Source organism: Terrapene carolina, unplaced genomic scaffold, assembly GCF_002925995.2.
Source record: "Terrapene carolina triunguis isolate 2854851 unplaced genomic scaffold, T_m_triunguis-2.0 Scaffold35098, whole genome shotgun sequence".
Classification (NCBI taxonomy): domain Eukaryota; kingdom Metazoa; phylum Chordata; order Testudines; family Emydidae; genus Terrapene; species Terrapene triunguis.
This window is the reverse complement of record NW_020699449.1, coordinates 9334726-9357725: the sequence shown is the minus strand read 5'-3', so window position 1 is coordinate 9357725 and position 23000 is coordinate 9334726. Positions and strand designations below refer to the sequence as shown.

Genomic DNA, 23000 nt, shown 5'->3' with positions numbered 1-23000 from the left:
GTGTGTGTGTGTGTGTGTGTGTGTGTGTGTGTGTGTGTGTGTGTGTGAGAGAGAGAGAGAGAGAGAGAGAGAGAGAGAGAGAGAGAGATAAATTTGTTGAGACAATTATTTTGAAGTTCTTACCATGAGGTGCCAACCTGGCTAAAATAAATAATAATTAAAAATGGCTCTTCATATGGATTTTCTGAGCCACTGGGAGAAAAGTCATTTGTTCTCATTGTCCACAGTCTTTGTTAAAATGGTGAGTGCCCTTAGCTCTCATTGATGTTTATAAAGCTATTATGGTACCTTGCAGATTCAGACCCTAAAGGAATATCCTTTCTGTCTGATAAGCCTTCTGGTCTTAATAATAACTCTCCCCTCTAGGAACCATTTCCTGTAATACTTTTAGCTGATTGGGTGCCAGTTAATAGTAATATAAAAAGAACTACTGCACTTCATTGCTCCATGGAAGAACATTTCCAGAAAGAGGTTTGATTCTCTGGCTGTAGGATATACATATTGGTATGCCAACAAGAACGATAATGATTGCTTTTCCTAGATCAATACGTACTGGGGCATAAAACTTAACAGTTACCTTCACATGATGGGAGGGGTTTACTCCAGGTCCCATTGGCAAGACATGTGATATTCTGGGGCCCAACGAGATGGTATCCAAACTTGCATACATAGGTAACGTTACTTCTGTAAGCACTTCCTGAGGCCACGGACACTGCATTTTCTATAGAGGGATGTGGCTCGCAAGTTATCCCTAGAAAAGAAGTCTCTGAGTTTATAATCTTTACAGTATTTATACAAAGCCGTTTGTTTTTATTTCTTCTCTTTTGTACACTGTATCATGCCCTACTTCACAAAACGAGTTAAAGGAGGATGAAGGGGAGGAAACTGAGGCTGGAAAAGCAAGATATAAAGAAATGTGACTCAATGTCTCAGAGGGACAGAATCACCGATAGATGGAGCAGCATTAGAGACAGGCTCTCACTCCTCATTTTGTACAGAGGTAAAGTGGAAAGGGGACCTAGAAATTAGCACACATTGCAGCAGCACAACGTGGAGATAGAGGAGTAAAAAGTGAGAGAGGAAGGCTGGACAGAATTCCTTGCAAAAGGCTATAACGCCCCTAGAATACATTTATGAAATGCACAAAGCAATTATATCTACTTTGTCCTCCCCCCCAAAATCAGTCACACCTCACTGCTCTGACAGCAAAACAATCAGATTGCAGTGATTTGAGTTGCTCCCACCAAAACAACCCAGCTGGGTCAGCACTGGCACCCGTACGACACATCACTGCAGTGTGATAATTCAAGACCCATATTCCACGATACAATAAAATTCAGACATTACAGGCCAAGCTTTCCCATCATTTATCCCAGTGCAACCCCAAGTCCTGCCATTTCAATATGCAACTGGGTGGAGAATTTGCTGCAGCATCTAGCAGACTAAAGCCACCATCGGAGTCAAAGAGGAAATGCGAACTGTAACTACTCACTTAGGCCTTGTCTGCACTGGCATTTTTCCTGATATTTCCCACCAATGCACGACTGCTGGTGCAGCTCCATTGGTGGGAGCGCTTGTGTAAACCACCAATGGCTTTTTACCCCTAGCCCTGCTCTAGAATGGCACTCATCTCGCTCTGATCTGTACTTACGCACGCACGAAGGGGCTGAGGGACTCCATCGCCTGTTAACGTGGCAGATTCTTCGGCTGGGTCCCTGTAGTTCAAAGCCTCGATTACAGCTGTAGAGAACTTCATCCCCAAATAGGAACTCCTCCCCATGAACAGATCCATTCTCTATCGATTCTGGTGGTCCACAGGAGATCCCTATACCGCAGAAAATATGCAGATGCCTTTACCAACTGCCTGTCTCAGTCACAACCCCTTCTCAATCTTCCGGAAGAGCAGTTAGAATGGAGGAAACGTAATTTTCATATATGCAGTATGTATGCAAATATTCCCAGATTATTCCATTCACTAGCAAAGACATCCTATAACAGCTAGCCCAGAATGCTGTCTGGGGCTTGCCAGGTACCCCTAAAAACAAATCTGATGTAGGTTGGCTTTAGCCGAAGGCATTAGAAAATATCTTTACAGCCATATTAATGATGTTAAACTTGAAAAGGAAAACAAAAAGCAAAATCATGATTCAGGGTAAGTGTCTCAGGGTTGGTTTACACTTAAAAATTATGTCAGCATAGCTACATCAGTCAAGGACGTGAAAAAAACCACACCTTTGACTAATATAGCTATGCCAACAAAACCCCCCGTGTTGACACAGCTATGCTGATGGCAGAGTTGATGTAGCGAACACTGTTCGGGAGGTGATTTTCCTCCACTACCAGACAAACTCCTTCTGTTGGTGTATGCTGTGTCTAAATGTAGAAAAACATCCACAAATATTTATAATACATTTCAACTGGTATTTTATTATTGTTTAACAGTGCGATTAAAACTGCGATTAATTGCGACTAATTTTTAAAATCTAGTTAATTTGTTTTGCGCTAATCGCTTTGAGTTAACGGCGACCAATTGATAGCCCCATAGCTACACTACAGTAGGTACAATTGCTATGCCGACACAGGCTCAGTAATGTAGACATAACCTTTGTAAATGAAAGACATTAAGTACCTAATTTTCAGACTGCTGAGCCCCCACCATTCCCATTGACTTCATGTGACTCAGAGGTCAGCAACAGCCCTGAATGTTGCCCTAAATGGTAAAAGTGTTTAAATGTGGGGCGTGCCCTTAAAACGGAACAGTTTCTGGTTACGTTAACCCAAGCTTTATCCAAGCACACTGGCCTTCCTATCTGTGATTGGATATCTTTTTCTTGGAGTTTTAGAAAGGGCCCTAGCCTGGTTGCACAGTTAAATAATAGTTACCCAAAGCTTCACTCAGTTAAACAGCAGAGAGGAGGTGTCAAAATATAACCACCAGGTCCCATCACCCAAACAAACCCTTTAAGGTGTCTCAGGTTGGGAACCCAAAAATTAAGGCACCAAAAATCACCCTTTGAAAAGCTTTGTCCAGAAGTGCTGTTTTCTTGGAGGAAAAAAAAAAAGTATGTGTTGCAGTTTATTTAATAACAACATTATCTTCAGATGATAGCAATTTTGCAAGATGTGTCATACTATTCACATTAAAGTTTTATGTACAGTTTAAGTAATAGACAAAGCAAACTGAACATTAGTACTTATCTGCCATATAAAAATACTCCCAAGCCACACTAGACATACAACAAACTAATTTAGAACTCACTTCTGCACACTGGTGCTGCTCCACTCCATAGTTTGTTTCCTTGGCAGATATGTTCTGCATCACCCTATTAGACAAAAGGAAAAAGATCATGAAACAGCATAAAATCGTTAGGATTGTGTCATTACTGCACTGCAGGAGAAGAGAATCAAAGCTGCTCTCATTTTTTCATGACCAATCGTGACTCCTTTATTCTGCTATCCCTCTGTACATGTTCCCTCCTATAGAAATCCATGTACCAAGGGAGAGCAGAATGTTGGAACCAAGATCCACTAGCTGAACGTCAGAGCAGAATTCTGTCCTAAAACTTGCATAACATCCGCGACAGATTTTGAGTTCAGAAAAGGACAGATGGCGAGAAAGGTTGCTTTAAAATCTTTGTGCCTTGATGCGACCCCTTGGATACTCTACGCTTGCACTAGTGTGTCATTGTCCTCAATGGGAAAAAATAAATGTGCCAAAAACCATGACATTCTCAGTCCTGGAGAGAGGAAGTTAGATCAGCTGATGTTGCATCAATAGCACCACCAACCACAAACTGGGTGAGAATGCAGGATTTAGGGTGGAATCAAATATAGTTCCCACAGAAAGAAGCAGTGAAATCCAATGAGAAGGAGCATCCCATGCACATTCCGGGGTTCAAACCTTGGTAGATGAGAAGGGGCAGCATGCACTTAGATTCCTGGGTTTCTCACATCTAATAATTACAAAATACTACTTAGCACTTTTAAAGCACTTTTCATCTTCAAAGCACTTTACAAATGTTCACTAATTAACTCTCACAAGACCCCCTAGAGCCAGGTCAGAATCTCCATTGTACGGCTGGGGGAAACAGAGGCAGAGGATAAGTGTCTTTCTCAAATCCGTAGAGTGCGTCAATGTCAAAGACAAGATCAGGATTTAGTGTCTGACCTCTCGCAGTCACGTGCTCAGAGCAGTGGATCGTGTCCTGCTCTGTAGAGGTTATTTATGGTGAAAGAAACAAAACAGGAGAGTAAAATTGCCAAGTTGGTGGGCCTGAGTCTCTGCTCACATACACCTCATTTTACATCTGTGCTACTCTATTGACTCCAGTGGACTTTCTCCTGGTTTACATCAGTGCAGCTGTGATGAGAATCTGTCCCACAGTGTAGTCATTGCACCTGCTTCTCTCCCATTTTCACTCATGTTTGTGTAAATCAGGAGTAACTCCATTGAAGTTGATGGAACCACACTGGTGTAAAACCAGAGTATGTGAGGGGAAAATCAGACCCTGTGAGTTCAGTCAGTCACTAGGAACTTGGGGCATACTTCTATCAGCATAAATTGGGAGTGACTCCAGTGGAATTAATCCAGATTTGCATTTGTAACTGAGAGCAGACTTTGGCCCACACAGCTCTGGTTAGGGTCTTTGATAAAAAAGCATTGACCGAGATTGTATCTGTAATTGTTTATAAGCATTCCAACGGTGTTTATCGCTGTAGCAGCATTCCACAAACACTGACACAGTTAGCAGGCCAGCACTCATGTGAAGCAGGGAAATGGCAGCGGAGGAAACTGAAGAACAGAGAGGTCAAATGACTTGCCCGCGGCGACACAGGAAGTCAGTGGGAGAGCTAAAGTGAGAATCTAAATCTCTTGATTCCCAATCCTGTGGTCTTTGTGCTCTAAACACAGGGTTGAGAATCTAAGACCATTCTCCTTGCCAGCAGAGTCTCACCTGTTTCCAAGAAGGTTCAGATGGGTCCTCACTCCAATACTCATTTTGTAATTCAGGAAAAATGGCCTAACTTACTCCTTTCAAAAGCAGCTGGGCAGAGGTGAGCTCTCAATTAAATAATACTTTATTTCTATCCCATCCCACTCACATGTTCTAGGCGAGGTCTCTTGTCCTCTTGCCTACACTCTAATAGTTACGAGCACTTCTTCAGGACATGGCAATTAAACTGTCTCTTTGGTCACAGAACATTAAGTCTAACTTCTAAGTTTGGGTTTTATTTCTTTCACTAGTTATGTCCATATGAAGAGCACCTATTACCAAGAGCAGGTGTTTACTTTAAAGTATGCTTGTACTTAGAGCATTAGGCCACGGCAGAGCATTTCAGAGGAGTGTAGGGGACTTCTGTTTTAACTGCAGGGAGACAAGACTCCACTAGGGGGCGTAGGTGGAATAATGTCTAGGAGCATGTACTATTTTTCATTTGGAAGAATTTTACAGTGGGTTTCTTCTGTCTCTGACAGAGAGGTAGCCTCTGTCCTAAAATCAGTCCATTACTGCAGTTTGATCCAGCTGCCACTATAAAATATGCCTTCAATATATACACATGTTGTTATTGCAGGGTTCCTTTTTTTTGCTAGCCTCACAATAGCTTGAACAGATTCACAAGATTCAGAGTGGTAGCTGTGTTAGTCTGTATTAGCAAAAAGAACGAGGAGTCCTTGTGGCACCTTAGAGACTAACAAATTTATTTGAGCATAAGCTTTCATGGGCTAAAACCCACTTCATCGGATGAATGCAATGGAAAATACAGTAGGAAGATATATATACACAGAGATCATGAAAAAATGGGTGTTGCCATACCAACTGTAACGAGAGTAATTAAGGTGAGCTTGTCTATCTTCTCCAGATCAATGAGACTATTTACATCCTTAAAGTAAAACATGTGCATAAATATTTGCCTGGGGAAGGACCAGAATGTTCAGCACCTTGCAGGATTGAATCCTAGCAGGCTGACTTAAATACTGTATTATTTTCATTAGTCTTTTTTGCATTGCAGTAAAGCCTAGGACCAGGATCCCTCTGTGCTAGGCGCTGTACAAACACAGAGCAACGAAAAGTCACTGCCTCACAAAGTTCACAATCTAAGTATTTTCTGTTTCAGAACTGTTCCCTACCTTACCATCCCTGTTCCTCACAATACCACCACCACAACACCTCCCAGGCTCAGTGCAGGATCTGACAAGGTTAAAAGGCCACTTTTCATAATTTATGGAAAAATCAGAAAGATGTAAGTTTTCTAACTTGTGATAGGTTATGACTTGCTATTATTTTCTCACTGACTGTTACTTTGTTAAGACAGTATGGGCTAATTATAAAAGCATAGGACAGAGCCAGAAGCACTGGACTCTGCTCCCTGCCCTGCCCCGCCCCAAAGTAAATCTGAGCAAGCTGCTGCAACGTCTTTGTCTTGGTTTCCTTATCTGTAAAACTGAGATACTATTTATCTACATCCCAGGACTATCTGAGGCTGAGATCACTAATGTTTGTGAAGTGCTTTGAGATAGTCAGGTGGAAGGTGCACTGAGGGAGCCATGGAGTCATAGCAGGAGTGCTGAACTGAGCTGGGGTTGAGGAATCTGGGAAATCAGTCTATGCTTACATTCAGTAGTTCAAAGGGTGAGACAGTAACTCTCCGTTCTGGTTTCTCTTTGCAACACTTTAATAGAATCCACTGATTTAAAAAAAAGAGCTGCATTTGCTAAGGGCCAAAACCACCTTCTCTTCTTACAAATCTCTTCCCTCCCTCCACCCACTTTTTGCATATGAATTGCTGACCTGTATTTTATATTTATCTGAATTGCAACCTGGTCAAGAAAGGGTAGTGGTCTTTTGAAGTGTTTTGTAGAGCCCCATCTATATGTGCATCATTCTATAGGCAATAGCAACAGCAAGAAAAAGACATAAATGTTCAGCAGAAGTTAAGAAAATAATCATAATACGTTCTACTAAACAAAGAGGATAAGCAAGAACAATCAAGATGATAATACAAGGGTTAATCTTAATAGTATTGGTACATATACTGTGGATTCAGTTGACTTACTTGTAATTCATAGCCAGCATTGCATTGATAAAGAACCGCATCCTTGTAGCTGTAACTAGCACCAAGCACAGTTCCATGTTCTGGGGTTTCTGGTTTCCCACAAGAGACAGGAACACAGATATCATCAGAAAATGATGGCACCCAGCTGCCATTGTGCTAAAAAGCAAGAGAAATAACTATTAAATGAGAACATCAGAAAACATGTGGGAGAGAGCTTTACCAGTACAGAGATGGGCAATAATTCTCATTTATTATTATTTGCAGTAATGTAACGTTCAGAGGCCCCAACCTAGACTGGGGACCCATTGTGCGAGCTTTGCACACTCGCATAGAGGCGCTTACAGAGAAAGGGCAGAAGGGGAAACAGAAGCTCAGAGAGGTGTGAAGAGAATTGCTCAAAGTCGCACAGCAGGTCAGTGACCGAACCTGGAATGGAACCCAGCTCTGTAGACTCCTAATCCAATACTCTAACCCCTAGACAACAATGTTGCCTCTCCAACGTATCAGTCAACAGCTTCAGCTATGCATCCGAATACCCAAAGAACTGTTCAGCAAACAGAGGAGAGTAGAATTGTTTTTCTCACACGTTTACATTTTTATGTTAAGTTTTTGTCTGTTGTGGGATGGAAAGCAGGAGCGAACGGACCCCTGCAAACTGATTCAACAGAAATACAAAAAATAGCACAAGCAGGGAGAGTTTATAAATTCTTCCAGTTTTAACTCTGGAAGGCCCTGATCTTACACACGCACATTCCCATGCTGAACTTGGCTCACGTGAGTAGTCTCCCTGACTCTAATGGGTCTACTCCCAAGCCTGAAGTTAAACAGATGGGTAGATACTTGCAGGATCGAGGCCTGAGGTATTATTGGCCACATAGCTGAAGAGGTTTGTTTTTTACAAATACAAGGCCTGAGGTTTTTAAAGGTGTCAAGGGATTAAGATGCATGATCCCCATTAATTTCAGTGGGAGCTGAAACAGAATTAAGAGTTAAAACAGAATAAAGTGAGTGAAAAAGAACGTTTAGTCACAGTACAGTATTATGGTTAAGTAGTAAGAGGAGAGGACTGTTTCCCAAATCTGGAAGCCTGTGTTTTTTTCTTAAGGGAGGAGCAGGACCTGCTGTATATTTTACAGTGCATTACACCTGTATTGTGTACAATCAGGAAGCAGGGCCACATTCTACCCACAGATGAGTGCACACCTCCAAGGATAGTGATCTGCACCTTTAAAAAAAGAAAAGGCCAACGCTCTTTACCTGGCATGTAGATGTGCTTGCTCCTGACAAAGTGTAGCCTTCTGAGCATGATAAAGTGATGCTCTTATTCACAGTAAACTCATCACCAGAAATAATTACATTGGTTAGATTTGTGGGCACGGGACATTTTCTGAGGCAACAGGAAATGCTCTTAGGAGACCAGTGTCCGTCTTCCTGACAAGTGCATGTATCCATTTCTGTTTCCATCACGTAGCCCTCCAGACATCTGCAATGCATCAGAATCATTGGTACACACGCGTACGATGTTCTAATCCTCAAGGTACAAAACCTACCATGTGGCTCAATTGTCAATATTTGTTTCTTATGAGCAGCGCCTCTAGACTTCTGTATCAGTTCAGCAACCTGCTGTGAGAGGGTTGAGGCATTTTTGCTGTGTGTTTATAAATCTGGTGGCAGGAGTTTGAACTGAGTCCATCGCTGGCTGCGTCCCCTGCTCCAGCAGCACAGAGTAAACAGGGTGGATTCATCACCCTGGTGATTTCTTGTGCCTAGGAGAATCCCCATGTGATGTAAAGCCACAGTAGCAGCTCCTGCGGTTTGGGCAGAGAGGGTATGGCTGGCTGAAAGGGGTATGGTGACAGTGTTATGTTCTGAGGATTGCCAGCTGCTGGATCTGCCCCTGGGGGCCGTTGGCAACCTGAGGGCTGCTCTTGCTTGCACCAGGGATTGGACAAATCCCAAGCAGACCCCAAGACTGGGAGAAAGCAAAGGTAACTTAAAGACAAATTTGCTTTCCCCCACACAGTCCTGCATTGAGTGCAATTCAATTGGACTGGAGAATTTGACCCTCCATGGGGTTTGTTTGTATGCACACAAACATACACATACCAGTTAAGTGTGCTTCAGTGAAAATCCATCCACCCAAACCCTTACAAGCAGGGAAGTCACCTGTTCAGGTACCTTCATATACATGCTGTCCCTCCCACCCATCCCTCCCTCATTTTAGCCACTCTCACTGATAGAATCCACTCCTCTGCTAATACAGTCACTTCAGCTTCATAGAAACACAGACACACACATACCTGGAAACTGTAACACAAATTCTTTACCACAACCTCAATAATATTAACGTATACTGTGCACTCTCCATGGCTTAAATGCATGACATGCAGTGAGTTTGTGGGTCAATCATGAGGCTGGAGTGAGGCGTTACATGGCAGCGGGAGCTCCAAGGATGTGTGTCAACTTCCTCCTGAGGTCTGCTCCACAGCTTTTCTATGTATTTTATAGCCTCTCACGAATTGAATGTATTCATTTGCTTTAAAGGTCCTATGTTCATTCCTTTGACATTTCAGGGAGATGTAATTACAGCAGCCTTCTTACCTGTACTGGACTCTGCTTCCATAGGTGTGGGCCTCTCCGACAGCCACTGCATTAGGAACGGAAGGTGGGGGTCCACAGGACATCAGCTCGCAGCGTGGATACGGCTCACTCCAAACGCCCGTATCTGTACAAGTCAGCTCTGGCCTCCCTTGTATGACAAAGCCAGTTCTGCAGTTATATATTACAGTGTTCTCATCCACAGAGCTGCTTCCACTGATAAAGGCACTGGGGATTGTTGGTGGGGAGCCACATGAAATCCGCCTGCAGTGTGGAAAAGCAGAACTCCATTTGCCGGCTGCCTCACAGGAGAGTTCAGAAGGCCCTAGCAGTTTAAAGCCCTCCAGGCACTGAAATCGTGCACTTTTCCCGCAGCGGAAATCTTGCCCGATAACAACCCCGTTCTGAATCAGTGGCGTGGGGCATTCACAGAAGAGGCAAGAGGGGAGGCTTCCCCCCCATGAGCCGTTGGACAAACACTGCCGCAGTGGATTTCCACGTAACTCATAACCGGGAAAGCACACATACTGTGTGTATTCCCCATAACTGAAGCCTGAACTATTCAGGAAGCCATGAGAGATGTCTTCTGGGGGTCCGCAATTGACTGGCTCACAGTACGGAGCCTCTGTATCCCAGGTGCCATCAGCTTGACAGGTAAGTATGGATGCTCCATGCAATATGTAGCCTTCACTGCAGCGATACTGAACTTCCTTCCCAACGCCATATTCGGATCCAATAATTTCTCCATTGGGAAGAGGTAGTGGTACTGCGCACCTGACAGATTTACAAACTGGAGTGATTCCACTCCAGCTTCCATTTGCAAGGCAGACTCTACTCCTGTCCCCATGCAGCTGGAAACCTTCATTACAGCTGTAGTCCATGTGTTTCTGGAATGTGTATTCGTCTCCAGTCACGTGGCCATTTTCTAAAACTGGTGGTTGGCCACAAGAAACGGGGATGCAAATAGGCTCATTCCCATCCCATTTTTGGTTATCCTGGCATGTCCTCTTATCTGAGCCATTTAACTGGTACCCAGGATCACATTCATAATGGACCACACTCCTGTAAGTGTAGTTTTCTCCCTTTATGTTTCCATTCATGAGTTTGTTAGGTGTGGTACAGGATACCACCTGGCAATATGGAGCAGCATTACTCCACTGTCGGTTAGGCAAACACAGCCTTGTGTCAGAACCAACTAGCTTATACCCTGTTTTACAGGCATATTGCACTACGCTACCAAGTGTATTCTCGGTAAAATGTAAAAAGCCATTCTCTAGGGGTGAGAGTAAGTCACACTCTATTGATATGCAGACAGGGGCACTGCCATTCCACGTCCCATCCTCTTGGCAAGCTAGTATGGGGTTTCCTAATAGCTCATAACCAGCGTAGCACGTGTACATAACTATGGTTCCATATAAAAAGTTTGTCAACTGTACTGCATTAGTTTCCTTCAAAGGACTTTTTATATCTTTCCAGCTACTAGCAACTAACGTGTCAGAAAGAGGAGGGCTCTCAGTAAGATGTATTCTTTCTTGGTCAAAATGTCCTTCTTCACTTCTAACCTGCACATATTCCCCGAAGTCAATATGGGGAGGCAGGCCACAGTCTGTTGGTAGGCATGCCGGAGTAAAGCTAGACCATCCCAACTCTTCACAAGTCTGCATGGCAAGACCAGCCAGCTGGAAACCTGGAAAGCAGCTATAGATGATCATAGCCCCATAGCTGTAATCTGCACCTTCCACAAAACCATTCTCGATGGGCCGAGGGGGGTCACAGTTTATGGCTTTGCAAGATGGAACATCTGCGTCCCACTCTCCTGTCTCTAAGCAGCTCAGTACATTCAGCCCTTTGAGCTGGAATCCTCTGTCACATGAATACGTAACAGTCTGCCCATAATGAAAGTTTGTGTATGAATATTTGCCATTCTGAATCTCCTTAGGTTCTGGGCATTCAACAGGCTTGCAAGCTGGCTTTCCACCGAGCCAATGACCATCTTCTCCACAGAGAATAGTTGTGTTCCCCAGTAATTCAAAGCCCGGTTTACAAGTGTACAGTGCTGTGCTGAGGTAAGTAAGACCCTGCACATCTACAATGCCATTCTGAATTTCTTCAGGCTGGGGGCATTCTACTGGAATACATTCTGGCAATGGAAAGCTCCAGGAGCCATCAGCTTGGCATCCAATTGTAGATTCTCCCTTCAGTAAAAACCCATCCATGCAGGTGTACGTCACGGTGCTACCAAAATGAAGAGATGATGCCACAGGGTCACCAAAGGGAATGTATGGAGGCCCATGGCACAGTACAACCTTGCAGACTGGAAAGGAATCATTCCACTGTTGTGACGGCAAACATTTCAGCACCGAGGAACCATGCAAGACATAGCCCTCTTTGCAGGAAAACTGTACAACACCTACTTGGTGAACCATCTCTTTCAAGACGAGCTGATTTTCAATCAGTGGTGGTTCTGGGCACTTTGTTGGCACACACTTTTGGCTTTGCTTTTTGCTCCACTTCCCAGACTTCTGGCATGTCCAAGAGGCATCTCCCATCAGCTCATAGCCCTCATCGCAGAAAAACTCAATCTTGGATCCCACATCAAAGCTTTCTCCCTTTGCATATCCGTGCTGGATAGGAGGTGGTTTGCCACAACTGAGAGGAACACAAGAAGGTGGCGATTCACTATGCCACTGACGATTTGCTTGGCAGACTGATACTGAACTTCCAACTAGCTTGTAGCCAGCATTACATTGGTAGTACACTTCATTCTCAAAGAAACGGCCAGTTGTGCTCTGTAAAATGGGTGAGACAAATGGTAAGTAGAAGGTAAAAGTTCTTGACCCTGGCAGATGAATTTTGATTTGATTCGTCTTTCTGTATCTAATTGCTAACCAGACACAAGGATTGATTGCAAAGAAATAAACGTTTGCACTAGAAATATAGGGGACAAGTTCTGCCTTGACTTGCACCCGCTGAGGTCAATAGAGTTGCACTGAATGAAATATTAAAAAGTTTTAAAGCTTAATGTTCAAAATTTAAAGCTAGAAAATGTTTTCCTGGACACACATGCAAAAAAAATCTGTACATGAAAAGGGAGAAGAGCAACAGAAGGCTGGAAGTAGGCAGAGGAGACCTCTGCAAATGACATGGCTCTTTAATTTAAAGCTTTATCCAGTGTAGAGCAGAGGTTCTCAAACTTTTTTTCCCGCAGACCACTTGAAAATTGCTGAGGATCTCGGCGGACCACTTACTGATCTTTCCAAATGTTGTTTGTACCGTTAGCTAACTATTGTCAAGCGCTTTGGATAAAATAATAACAACAATAAACACAGTTTGAGAACCTCTGCAGTATTGTACTTGCAATCTCAGGTGTTCTATCTCTACAGCAAAGAAAACTTTATAGGAACAATGCATACTTATCACAGTAGAAAAACAGTATTCATGATAATACATAATAATAATTGAGCAAACTGAAATAAGAATGCACTAGTGAGGGAGTTTCATTTTTTCAGCTGATTTAGCCACTCTCTGTAACTGGCCTTCATAAGAGAAAGTAATTATAATAAGAAGAATTTGTTCCCTTAAGGAAGCAGTTAAAATGGTTCTAGGTACATTATGCGCTCTCAGCTTCTCCTAGTGGAACTGTCTTACCATTATCAACCTAATTACATGGGGGCCACTGTGTTACAATCATAGTTCAGTGGTAAAAGGCAGTTTCATGTTTGGTTTCAATCTTAGAATCTTGATTTCTGAGAGGCATCCTTCCCACTCTTCCTGTAACTTTTTACTGCAGCCTCACCCCTCGAGAGAGGATGTTTGTTCCCCCTCCAGCCTCAATTCTAATTGAAGCTAGATCTTTAAAATAAAAAATAAATTTGATCTCGCCTCTCCCCCCATATCCCATGAAGTTTAACATGAAAACATTTCTTTGTCCGTCAGTGTAGAACACGGGTCCAACAATAAGAGAAAAGCTGCGTTCATTACACCTTTTAGCTCTGATGAGGTTATTGACTTCTAGCTTTTATTTATTTCAATTTAATTTGATAGTTAGGCCAAATTCTACCCTCAGCGGGAGCTGTGTGCGCATCCAAAAGGAAGGATTCATCCCAGAGTTATCTGTTTATTTCAAATCAGATGTTTCTGGTAGTAAGAACAAAAAGAGCAAGGTTTCTGAGCTAGCTGTAGCACCTGGATAGATCTCTAGGGAGCAGTGGGAATTGGCCCACAGACTGGAGAGGACAAATATGTAGCGAGACGTTAGGAACACCAATTGGTAGAGTGTTCTTTTGAATGTCATAGGAACTCTGCGTCTCCTACATCAAATCCTTGCTCATAATAGGAAATTCTGTTAATAGGCTTGTGTTTTTGAGAAGCCTAATTCTGATACAAGGCCATCCCCATCATTCCTTTGCTTATCAGTTCTGCTTGCATCCTACTTCAACTTTAGTGGGCTAGCCGGTGGGAATCTTTAAGACACCTCAACTTTGCCAGCGCAGCGAGCAGCTTGGAAAACCCTTATCATACCTCAATGACTCCGTTTTCAAGCTTGGGTGGTTCTCCACAAGACACCGGATGGCAGGTAGGTAGGTTACCGCTCCAGTCTCCTGTGGCCTCACATGTCCTTTTCTTTTCTCCTTTGATATAGAACCCTTTGTTGCAGCTGTAAGCCACCACTGCTCCAAAACTGTAGTTGGCTCCACTCGCATAGCCATTTCTAATACTCGGTGGTTCCCCACAGCGAACCGGGATGCATTGGATAGTCAAAGGAGAAGGAGTCCACTGACCACCTCTGTTGCACTCAATCTTAGCAGACGTGTTTAGGACAAAACCTTCCATACACTTGAAGCTCACGGCTGAACCAGCAGGAAACTTTACTTTATTAACTGATTCCAGGATGGCGTACGACACTGTGGGCGGCCTCTCACAAAAATCAGCGATGCAGTGGGGCATCTTCATGCCAGCAGGAGGCACCCACTTCCCTTGAGCATTGCAAAACAGCTTGGAATTGTCCTCCAGGCTGTAGCCATCTGAGCAGTAGTAATAAGCTATATCGCCAAACAACCGATGGGCGCTCTCTGGGGAAGCATGTTCCACATGGGGAGGTTCATCACAGGAAACCGCCAGGCACTGCTGGTGACTCATGCTCCACTCACCACTGGCTGAGCATTCTACGGTGTCAGGGCCAATTAATGTGTAGCTGTGGATCAGGAAAAGACCAACAACATATGGAGTTAGATTGATAACTGAAGGGTTAAGCCACCCCACATGCCCTGGAAAACTCTCCAAGCAGAGCTTCCTAGAGCTGGGAAGGGTCCACTTTAGACAATAGTCGCAACTCTAGTGTGACTGTTTACTGCTTAGATACTACACCAAGGGCGGCTATAGAAAAACCTATTATCTATGGAGAAATAGGTAGTCTGGCTATCCGGACACACAGCAAGACTTTACCTTTTGGTAAAGCTTTTCCATCACAATCAGAACAACATTTACAATAGCAATCAACCTTCCCCACCAAATGGAAACAAACCAAAAACTTCTACCGAAAGCAGAGCTTCTTATAACTAGAGAAGGAAGAAGAGTTGAAGACTCTATGAAATCCAGTGGGGTTCTTGCTATGCCAATCTAATTGACCTATGAAGAACTCAGATACTATGGAAATAGGTATCAGCACAAAATCCTAAGCTAGTTAGCTAAAAATATTGTTGTTGTTAATGGGTATATTGTCATTTGGTAATGACTCTTCCATAAGAAACCACCAACATATATAAAAAGAAATACTTTTAAAATTCAGTATGACATGTAATTTGTTTCTAATCTTTCACAAATACTGCAATTTTAACATGTAGTCAGTGGATAATATTATATTTAGCTAATCAGTCTCTGGCATTGGATCATAAGCAGCACTTCATGCTGCCAATTGTCCCACTTAAACTGCAGTTGTTTAAACACAAAATGTGTTGTCTGTGAGTTTATTTAAAGTCTTACATTTTCTGTGGTGTGTTCAAACAAAAAGAGGATGAACAACAACCCACTGTGAAAGTCTCTGATGAATCTTTGCAGCTGAGGGTTGGAAAGTGACTGTTTAGATTTTGTTGGCCACATCTGTAAAAGTACTTTGACTTGTCTGCAGTATTTATTTTCAGACACTGTTGGCTGGGATTCCAGGGGGAAAAAAGCACATAGAAGTGCCAGTTTTTAATATGACCCATCATTATATTCATTATCATAGAGGTGACAGTTGTTTTCTCCAAATGCTTTTAAGCCGACCTGTTTAAAATACTTGTACCATAAATAACAAAGCATTTTGAGTCTGAGCACATTTAAGAAAAAGAAAATGAAGAATTTAATGTAATTATATCAGATACAATGTTGAAGATTTCAGCTTGGAAGGAGAATGATTATACATGTATTTTGTTCCTTTCATCAAGAAGGAGAACAAAATGCTCTATAAACTTAGACCCTGACCTTGCAAAGACTTAATGTGTGTGCTTGACTTTATTCACTGAGTAGCTCTAATGACTTCAGTGGGACTACTCACAGTGGGTAAATTAAGCACGTGCGAGAAAGTCTTTGCAGGACTTTGCAACCTCCTCTGGGATGAACTATGGCATATATTTAAAAATGCACAGAAGTACTACACAGACAGAAAATGAAGAAGGACACTGCATAGCTGAAACTGCAGAGAGATGTTCATGAAGATGGAATGTAATTCACCCAAATTAGAATCTGGCCTTTACACCAGGATTAATATCCCTGCTCGCCAGTGGGAGGAAGGCTGTCCAGTGGTTAGGGCACAGCCAAGGATGTGGGAGACATGAGTACACTTCCCTACTCCACCATGGACTTCCTATGTGACTTTGGGCAAGTCACTTCGCATCTCTGAGCCTCAGTTCCCCATCTGTAAAATGGGGATAATAGCACTGCCCTGACTCCCAGGGGTGTCGTGAGGATAAACACATTCACAGATTGTGAAGTGCTTAGCGATCTACTGATGAAATAGTCACTCTTTATTTTATTATTACTCTAGTGAAAAGAGCCATGGGATCCTTGATTTTAGAATATGTCTCCTCTCAAATATGGCACTGCCAGCATCACACCATGCGGGGGCACTGTTTCAACAGTGACTAGAGGGAAAGGGGCTCCAATTGAATTATCAGTATTACTGCCTTCAGCAACTGGATTTCCCTGTAGCGCTCCCATTCAAGTCTGTATCCCACCTAACTCTAGCTGGCTCCTGAAACCTGACAAATGGGCTAGTATTGACACATACCAACTTTCCACTTCACAAAAACTGTCACTCACCTTTCATTTCCAGCTAGTTACAACCGAACCAAGAATTAATTAATGAGCATTAATAAAACAGCCATGTTCTTAAGAGCATGGGACCTCAAAGAATCGCATTAGGACCTTGCCTTACAGCGAGTGAGCTGCTGTGTGGCTTGACAATTTTTACTCATTGTGGGTTTTATTCTAATAGTGCTAATGTACATACCCTTCCTTACACATATAAGTGACTGTGTTGCCAAAAGTAAAGTTATTCCCACTGATCACAGCATCTTTGATGGCAGGAGGGGATCCACAAGAGACAATTTTGCAGACTGGTGGTATGCTGTTCCAGTTAGCTGAAGCTTCACACACAAGTACTGGGGGACCCTGTAGGCTAAGAGAATTAAAGGTTATTATTAATCTGTAACTGCAGTTTGTATGGGGGTGGGGACAGAAGCCGGGAGCTCCTTGCAAATACCTTCTAGCTGTAATCCTAGCCCCAGTGAAGTCATGGGGAAGTTTGCCATTAACTTAATTGGGGCCAGGATTTTACCCTCTGTTCACAAAATATACGGCTAACCTTGTCAGAACAAAAACGAGGAGTACTTGTGGCACCTTAGAGACTAACAAATTTATTGGGGCATAAGCTTTCGTGGGCTACAGCCCACTTCATCAGATGCATGGAATGGAAAATACAGTAGGAAGATATATATACATATTACATGAAAAGATGGGAGTTGCCTTACCAATTCTAACGAGACAATTCAATTAAGGTGGGTTATCATCAACAGGAGGAAAAATCACTTTTGTAGTGGTAATCAGGATGGCCCATTTCAAACAGTTGACAAGAAGGTGTGAGTAACAGTAGGGGGAAATTAGCATGGGAAATTAGTTCAGTACTTGTAGTGACCCATCCACTCCCAGTCTTTATTCAGGCCTAATTTGATGGTGTCCAGTTTGCAAATTAATTCCAGTTCTATGTATCTGTATATATCTTCCTACTGTATTTTCCATTCCATGCATCTGATGAAGTGGGTTTTAGCCCACTAAAGCTTATGCCCAAATAAATTTGTTAGTTTCTAAGGTGCCACAAGTACTCCTGGTTGTTTTTGCTGATACAGAGTAACATGGCTACAACTCTGAAATTTGTCAGAACAGCAGGTGATCAGAACTACTGGAGGAGAAAGCTGAGAGTCTATTCTGGTCTGGATCGCTCTACTGACGCATATAAAACTCCCATTGAAGCAAATGGAAGTTCTGCCCACCTGTGGACTGCAAGATTGGGCCATCAGTGTTTGAATTAGGTTATTTATTTATATACCACCACAATGTGCATCTGCAGAACTCTGAAACTTGATTCACCCAAAAGACTAAGGAACATGTTGATATTTAGATTATTTTTCAAAAAGCCATTCATTCCCTGTAGGATGTTAAAGGTTTTTGCTGGCTGAGGAAAGGCCTAAGATATTAAAAGTTAGCTGATCTTTTGGTTTCCTTAGCTATAGTAACACCAAGGGATATGCACAAAATGGCACAGTGTTATTCAGGCATAGTATAATTCACCAGTGAAAGGCCAACTCCAGTGCTGAGCCGTGGCACATAAGGTGTGTGGCACTGCCAAGGAGGTGGGCTCTGCACAGGCTTGGAACATGCCGGTGTGAAAAAGAGCATGTGGGGTGGACGACAGAAGGGACTGGATCCGTGCTTGTACAGATGCCACGACACCCAGCATAGGGGTGTGGTGTGGAGGGTCACTGGCTGGAGTGGTGACTACAAAAGGGGATGGTGGAGTTCATCTCCCAAACATCCAGGCTGGATGGCCACAAAAAGCTAAATTATTTAGGCTTCATGCAGGAATTAAAAAAATAAATCACCCATACTATACAAAAGAGCCTTCAAAATACATTGATGGAACCGGTATTTGTGAAACAACACTATACATTAACTGTAATTTTCATGTAATAGATTTCCATCTATAAAAGAAGCCATGATATATATTGTCTGGTTGGCCTAATTCTGCAGTCGTAGACAAAGCTTCCATTTACTTTAGTAGGAATTATGCCCAAGTTAGGAGTGCAGGATTGAGCCCGTACTGTAGCTATAGGGCCCGATTCTACCCTGCCTTGTAGTTTAAGTAGTCATTTACACCAATTGAAAGTGAGCACAAAGTATGTGTAAAAACACTACTAAATCAGAATCCTCCATTCACTTACTCCAGTGTTATCATTTCACACCTGTTTGCGCTCATTTGGACAGATGTGAATAATTGCACAAGATGAACGGCAGAGGAGAATTAGGCCCAGAGTATGTATCTATGTCAGTATAGGTGTGTGTTTGCAACAGATATAGATAATGTTAAGGATTTTTTAATTTGCACAGTAGGTAACATGATTAAAGCTATTTCTTTTAATATAATGGGGTTTATTCATTTTTAATTGTCTGCTAAAAATCTGTTTACACCAGACTCAATCCACAAATGTAAAATGAAAACCCAAGCTTAAAATGAATCACTATTTTACGGATTTTATTCATTCATTAGAATGGCTAGAATGGTCACTTTAATTTACAGAAGACCATTTCTAGCTGGCATTTTAAGATCAATGCAAAATAATAATAAAAATAATTTTGCATAAACATTAAAAGTTAATTAAGTGTACTGCAGCCTTTCAGGTGTAAAGAAGAACTTTTAAATATGGTTCTGATATTGGGTTAATTTCCATATGTTTGAAATGTGCTTTACAGCTTGGTGATAAAGGGAATGAATTAAACATTAATAAGATGACTGATGCTACATGAGCTTCCCACAAGCGTTGGCATTTTGTGTGAAACACAGAAAGAACCTCAAAGATGAAAAAAACCCTTAAATCTATTGTGTTCCTCTGACACTCTCTACATCAGACATGAATTAGCCATTCCAGCAAGTCTTTATGTTTCATCAGCATCTTCACAGCACTTAGAGTGCCTGTGACTTGACTCTACAGCTTTTACCTGTATCCACTGTTACACGTATATGATGCAGTAGAAAGGTATGTCATGCCACTCAGTGTGTATTTTCCATTGTTTATGTCCTGTGGGCTCGGACATGTTACTATTTCACAGGCAGGAGGAGCATGATTCCAAGCACCACTAGCAAGGCATGATGTTTCCTTTTCACCCATCAGATTGTATCCTTTGTTACATCTGCATTCAAAGAAGAAAATCACTATAAAATACATACATCTTGTTTTTATTGGATTCTCCCCAAGCATCCCTTTCCTCCCTCCCACCCATATATATATTACTAAGTGCACAGGATTAGCTAAGGAAACGCTCCCTCATCCCAGTAAAAATCTATGTGATTCCTAGGGATCAAATTTTCAAAAGCACCTAAGTGATTTATGAGCCCAAGTCCCATTTACAAAAGTGACTGAGACACTGAGGCGCCTAAGTCCCATACGTTTCCAATGAGACTTAGGCTCTGAAGTGCTCAGCTCATTTTTCAAAATAGGACTTAGACTCCTAAGTCGCCTAGCCTCTTTTGAAACATTGATCCTAGGTCTGTTAGGTCTTGTAGGCTCATGCCTGAATAGAATGCAAAGGACAAAAACACAGAGGGACATTGTGGCTTCAGTCTTTAACTAGCCCCTGTGTTGTGGATGTGTCCTCAAGTCCCTTCACCATCGTTCTGGCCAGTGGGTGGAAGGATGGAGTTATACTCCATATCCCAGGAGACAGTATGGATGGACTAGTATTTGAGCTAATGCTGAATATTTTATTCAGAATTTGTAGAAATGCCAAACAAAGAGATTTCACTAAAAAAAGCTGTTTCTCTGAGAAAATAGGAAAAATTTTCCTGGGCCCAATTTGCCAAATTTTCACAAAAAAATGTTGGTTTTGTACCCAGATTTGCAAAGCAAAAGGGACTATTCCACAGGCCTGGTTAGTATTTATGTGGTCTTTTACAGTGTGCACAGTGAACACCATTAAAAACATAACATTTCCTACTCTGCAGTGACTTCTGTGATATCCTGGCCATTCAAAGACCTCTTAAACTCTTCCTTGACATGATGCCTACAAAATACTTGGCAATCATTAGGAAGCTAGTGTGCTGAGACCACAGCCTACCATGCTGGCTAGTATTGTCTCATTGTTTCCTCTTGCTCTCCCATCTGTTTCTCTGTATCCACCTGTTGATTTTCGTCTTATACTTAGACAATAAGCACTTTGAGGTAGGGCCCTATTTTTGTTCTGTGTTTGTACTGCACCTAGAGCAATGAGGTCTAGGTCTGTGACTAGGGCTCACAGGTGCTACCTCAATACATATACAAATAATAATACAGGATGATACTGGGGTAACCTGGGTTTCTGGGGTGATGAATGGGGAGAGATTAATAGGCCCACTATACAGTACTAGCATTATTTCAAGGGCTTTGTTAATACACAGCCCACTATGTGGAATAAGTACAACATTATATACTAACTACAGAATGGTTGTCCAGATACAGTACTCCGCAATATTCGTTTTCTACTCTGTGTATTAAAATAAATGCAACCTAGTATTGTATAAGTTGTGAACCCCAGAAAGGATTAATGGGTGAGTTTTGGGGTGGATTCTGTTCATTGTTCCATTACTTTCCTCCACATTTTGTGGAGTCAATTACTCTCTTATTAAATCCAGTTGTTGTTTTTCTCATTTGCTTCCAGACTCTGAGTACAGAACTGCTCCAAACACAATGACTCTCCTACCTGTACAGCACCTTCTTGCCATAAGTAAAATTTGAGCCCTCAATGGCACCATTTTCTGGAATAACTGGACTACCACAGGATACAGCTTTAAAGAGAGAACATCAAAAATAATTGTTTAGACAGCACAGGTCCAAGATGCAGACAAGAAAATTCCATTTTCCGCGGAAATGCCTACTAGGGCTGAATCCCGTTGGCCTTACTCACACAAGTACTTGCAATGAGGACAGAGTAGGGACTTGCCTGAGTCAGGGAAGCAGGATTTGCTCTTCCAGGAGTAATTGATTTTGCTATAGCTTTATTAGTTAATTATTGGAAACATCTTGTTTGCTTTCATGTCATGCTTTTCTCCTAATTCATGAACAAGAAGCTGAGAGGACCTTTGTCATCCTAGGAAAAGATATCATCTAGGTAAGCAGATGCTTCATTGCCTAAAATAGAACCTTGCTACGTGCTACTGCCCAGAGCGTCTGCTTTTGCACACTAGTGCTTTGTGAAAGCAGGGTTACTGGCAGTAGCACAGGCAGCAGTTTGGGCACCAATTCAGAAAAGCACTTTGTCTCTACTAAGCAAAATGCTTACACATGTGCTTAACTTCAAATGCATGCTCTGCCGAATAAGGATGGAACTAATCAGCTGCTTAAAGTTAATACATGCTTACATGCTTTGCTGAATTGGGGCCTTCGTGTCTATGAAACAGCTGTTCTAGATAAATTATTGTTAAAAGGTAAATCTTTTTTGTCAAGGGGCATGATCACTTAACTGCAAAACCAAACACGTTCCTTTACTTATTTTACTAATATCACAGTCTAGTATAACAGGTGAGAGAATTTTAGACTGTCTAATCTACTCGTCACTATTTATGCTCTTTGAGTTTTGTACATTTCTCAGCTTGGACAATGAAAATCAATGAAGTCAGTTTCACCTTTGTTTATAGTTAGTTTCATGCTGAGGTTTTCGGTGCTACAGTGTTTGGGGGTTAAAAGCACTGCAGGGGAATTATGATGTTGCACCCCATAATGCTTTATGAGGATATGCTTATGAATGTATATATGACATAACTGGAATATGTTTTATGCTACATATGCCATGTAACATATCTCTGTAAAGGTTATGATCTGCTGAATCTACTCCTTCTATTTGTATGCATGTATCATTTTTGTGTTCAAAGTTATGAATATTGGCTGTGTACTTGCTTGATTTCTAAATCTCCTTAGTAAAGCATTTGGTCAGCTTCTTGAGAAAGGAATGTGCAAGTTAAATGCCCAATCAAGAAGCACTTAATGGACAATGGATCTTGGAAGGCTCCAATCCACATAAGAAGTCTACTTGAGGATGTTCAAGGCAGCATGTGAACCATG

At 42.1% G+C, this 23000-nt stretch overlaps 1 protein-coding gene across 1 annotated transcript in view; it reads right to left on the bottom strand.

Moving 5' to 3' along the window:
• LOC112117246 (sushi, von Willebrand factor type A, EGF and pentraxin domain-containing protein 1) overlaps positions 1 to 23000 on the bottom strand; it is a 166130-nt gene that overhangs the window by 30100 nt on the left and 113030 nt on the right. Inside the window, exons 34-43 of the mRNA XM_026646539.2 lie at positions 21643 to 21727; positions 19906 to 20097; positions 17144 to 17311; positions 14176 to 14848; positions 9658 to 12443; positions 8314 to 8539; positions 7057 to 7212; positions 3260 to 3323; positions 1652 to 1825; positions 578 to 751 (exon numbers count right to left, since the gene is read on the bottom strand). Coding sequence (XP_026502324.1) covers positions 578 to 751; positions 1652 to 1825; positions 3260 to 3323; positions 7057 to 7212; positions 8314 to 8539; positions 9658 to 12443; positions 14176 to 14848; positions 17144 to 17311; positions 19906 to 20097; positions 21643 to 21727 — 4698 coding nt within the window. The remainder of the gene's footprint in view (positions 1 to 577; positions 752 to 1651; positions 1826 to 3259; positions 3324 to 7056; positions 7213 to 8313; positions 8540 to 9657; positions 12444 to 14175; positions 14849 to 17143; positions 17312 to 19905; positions 20098 to 21642; positions 21728 to 23000) is intronic.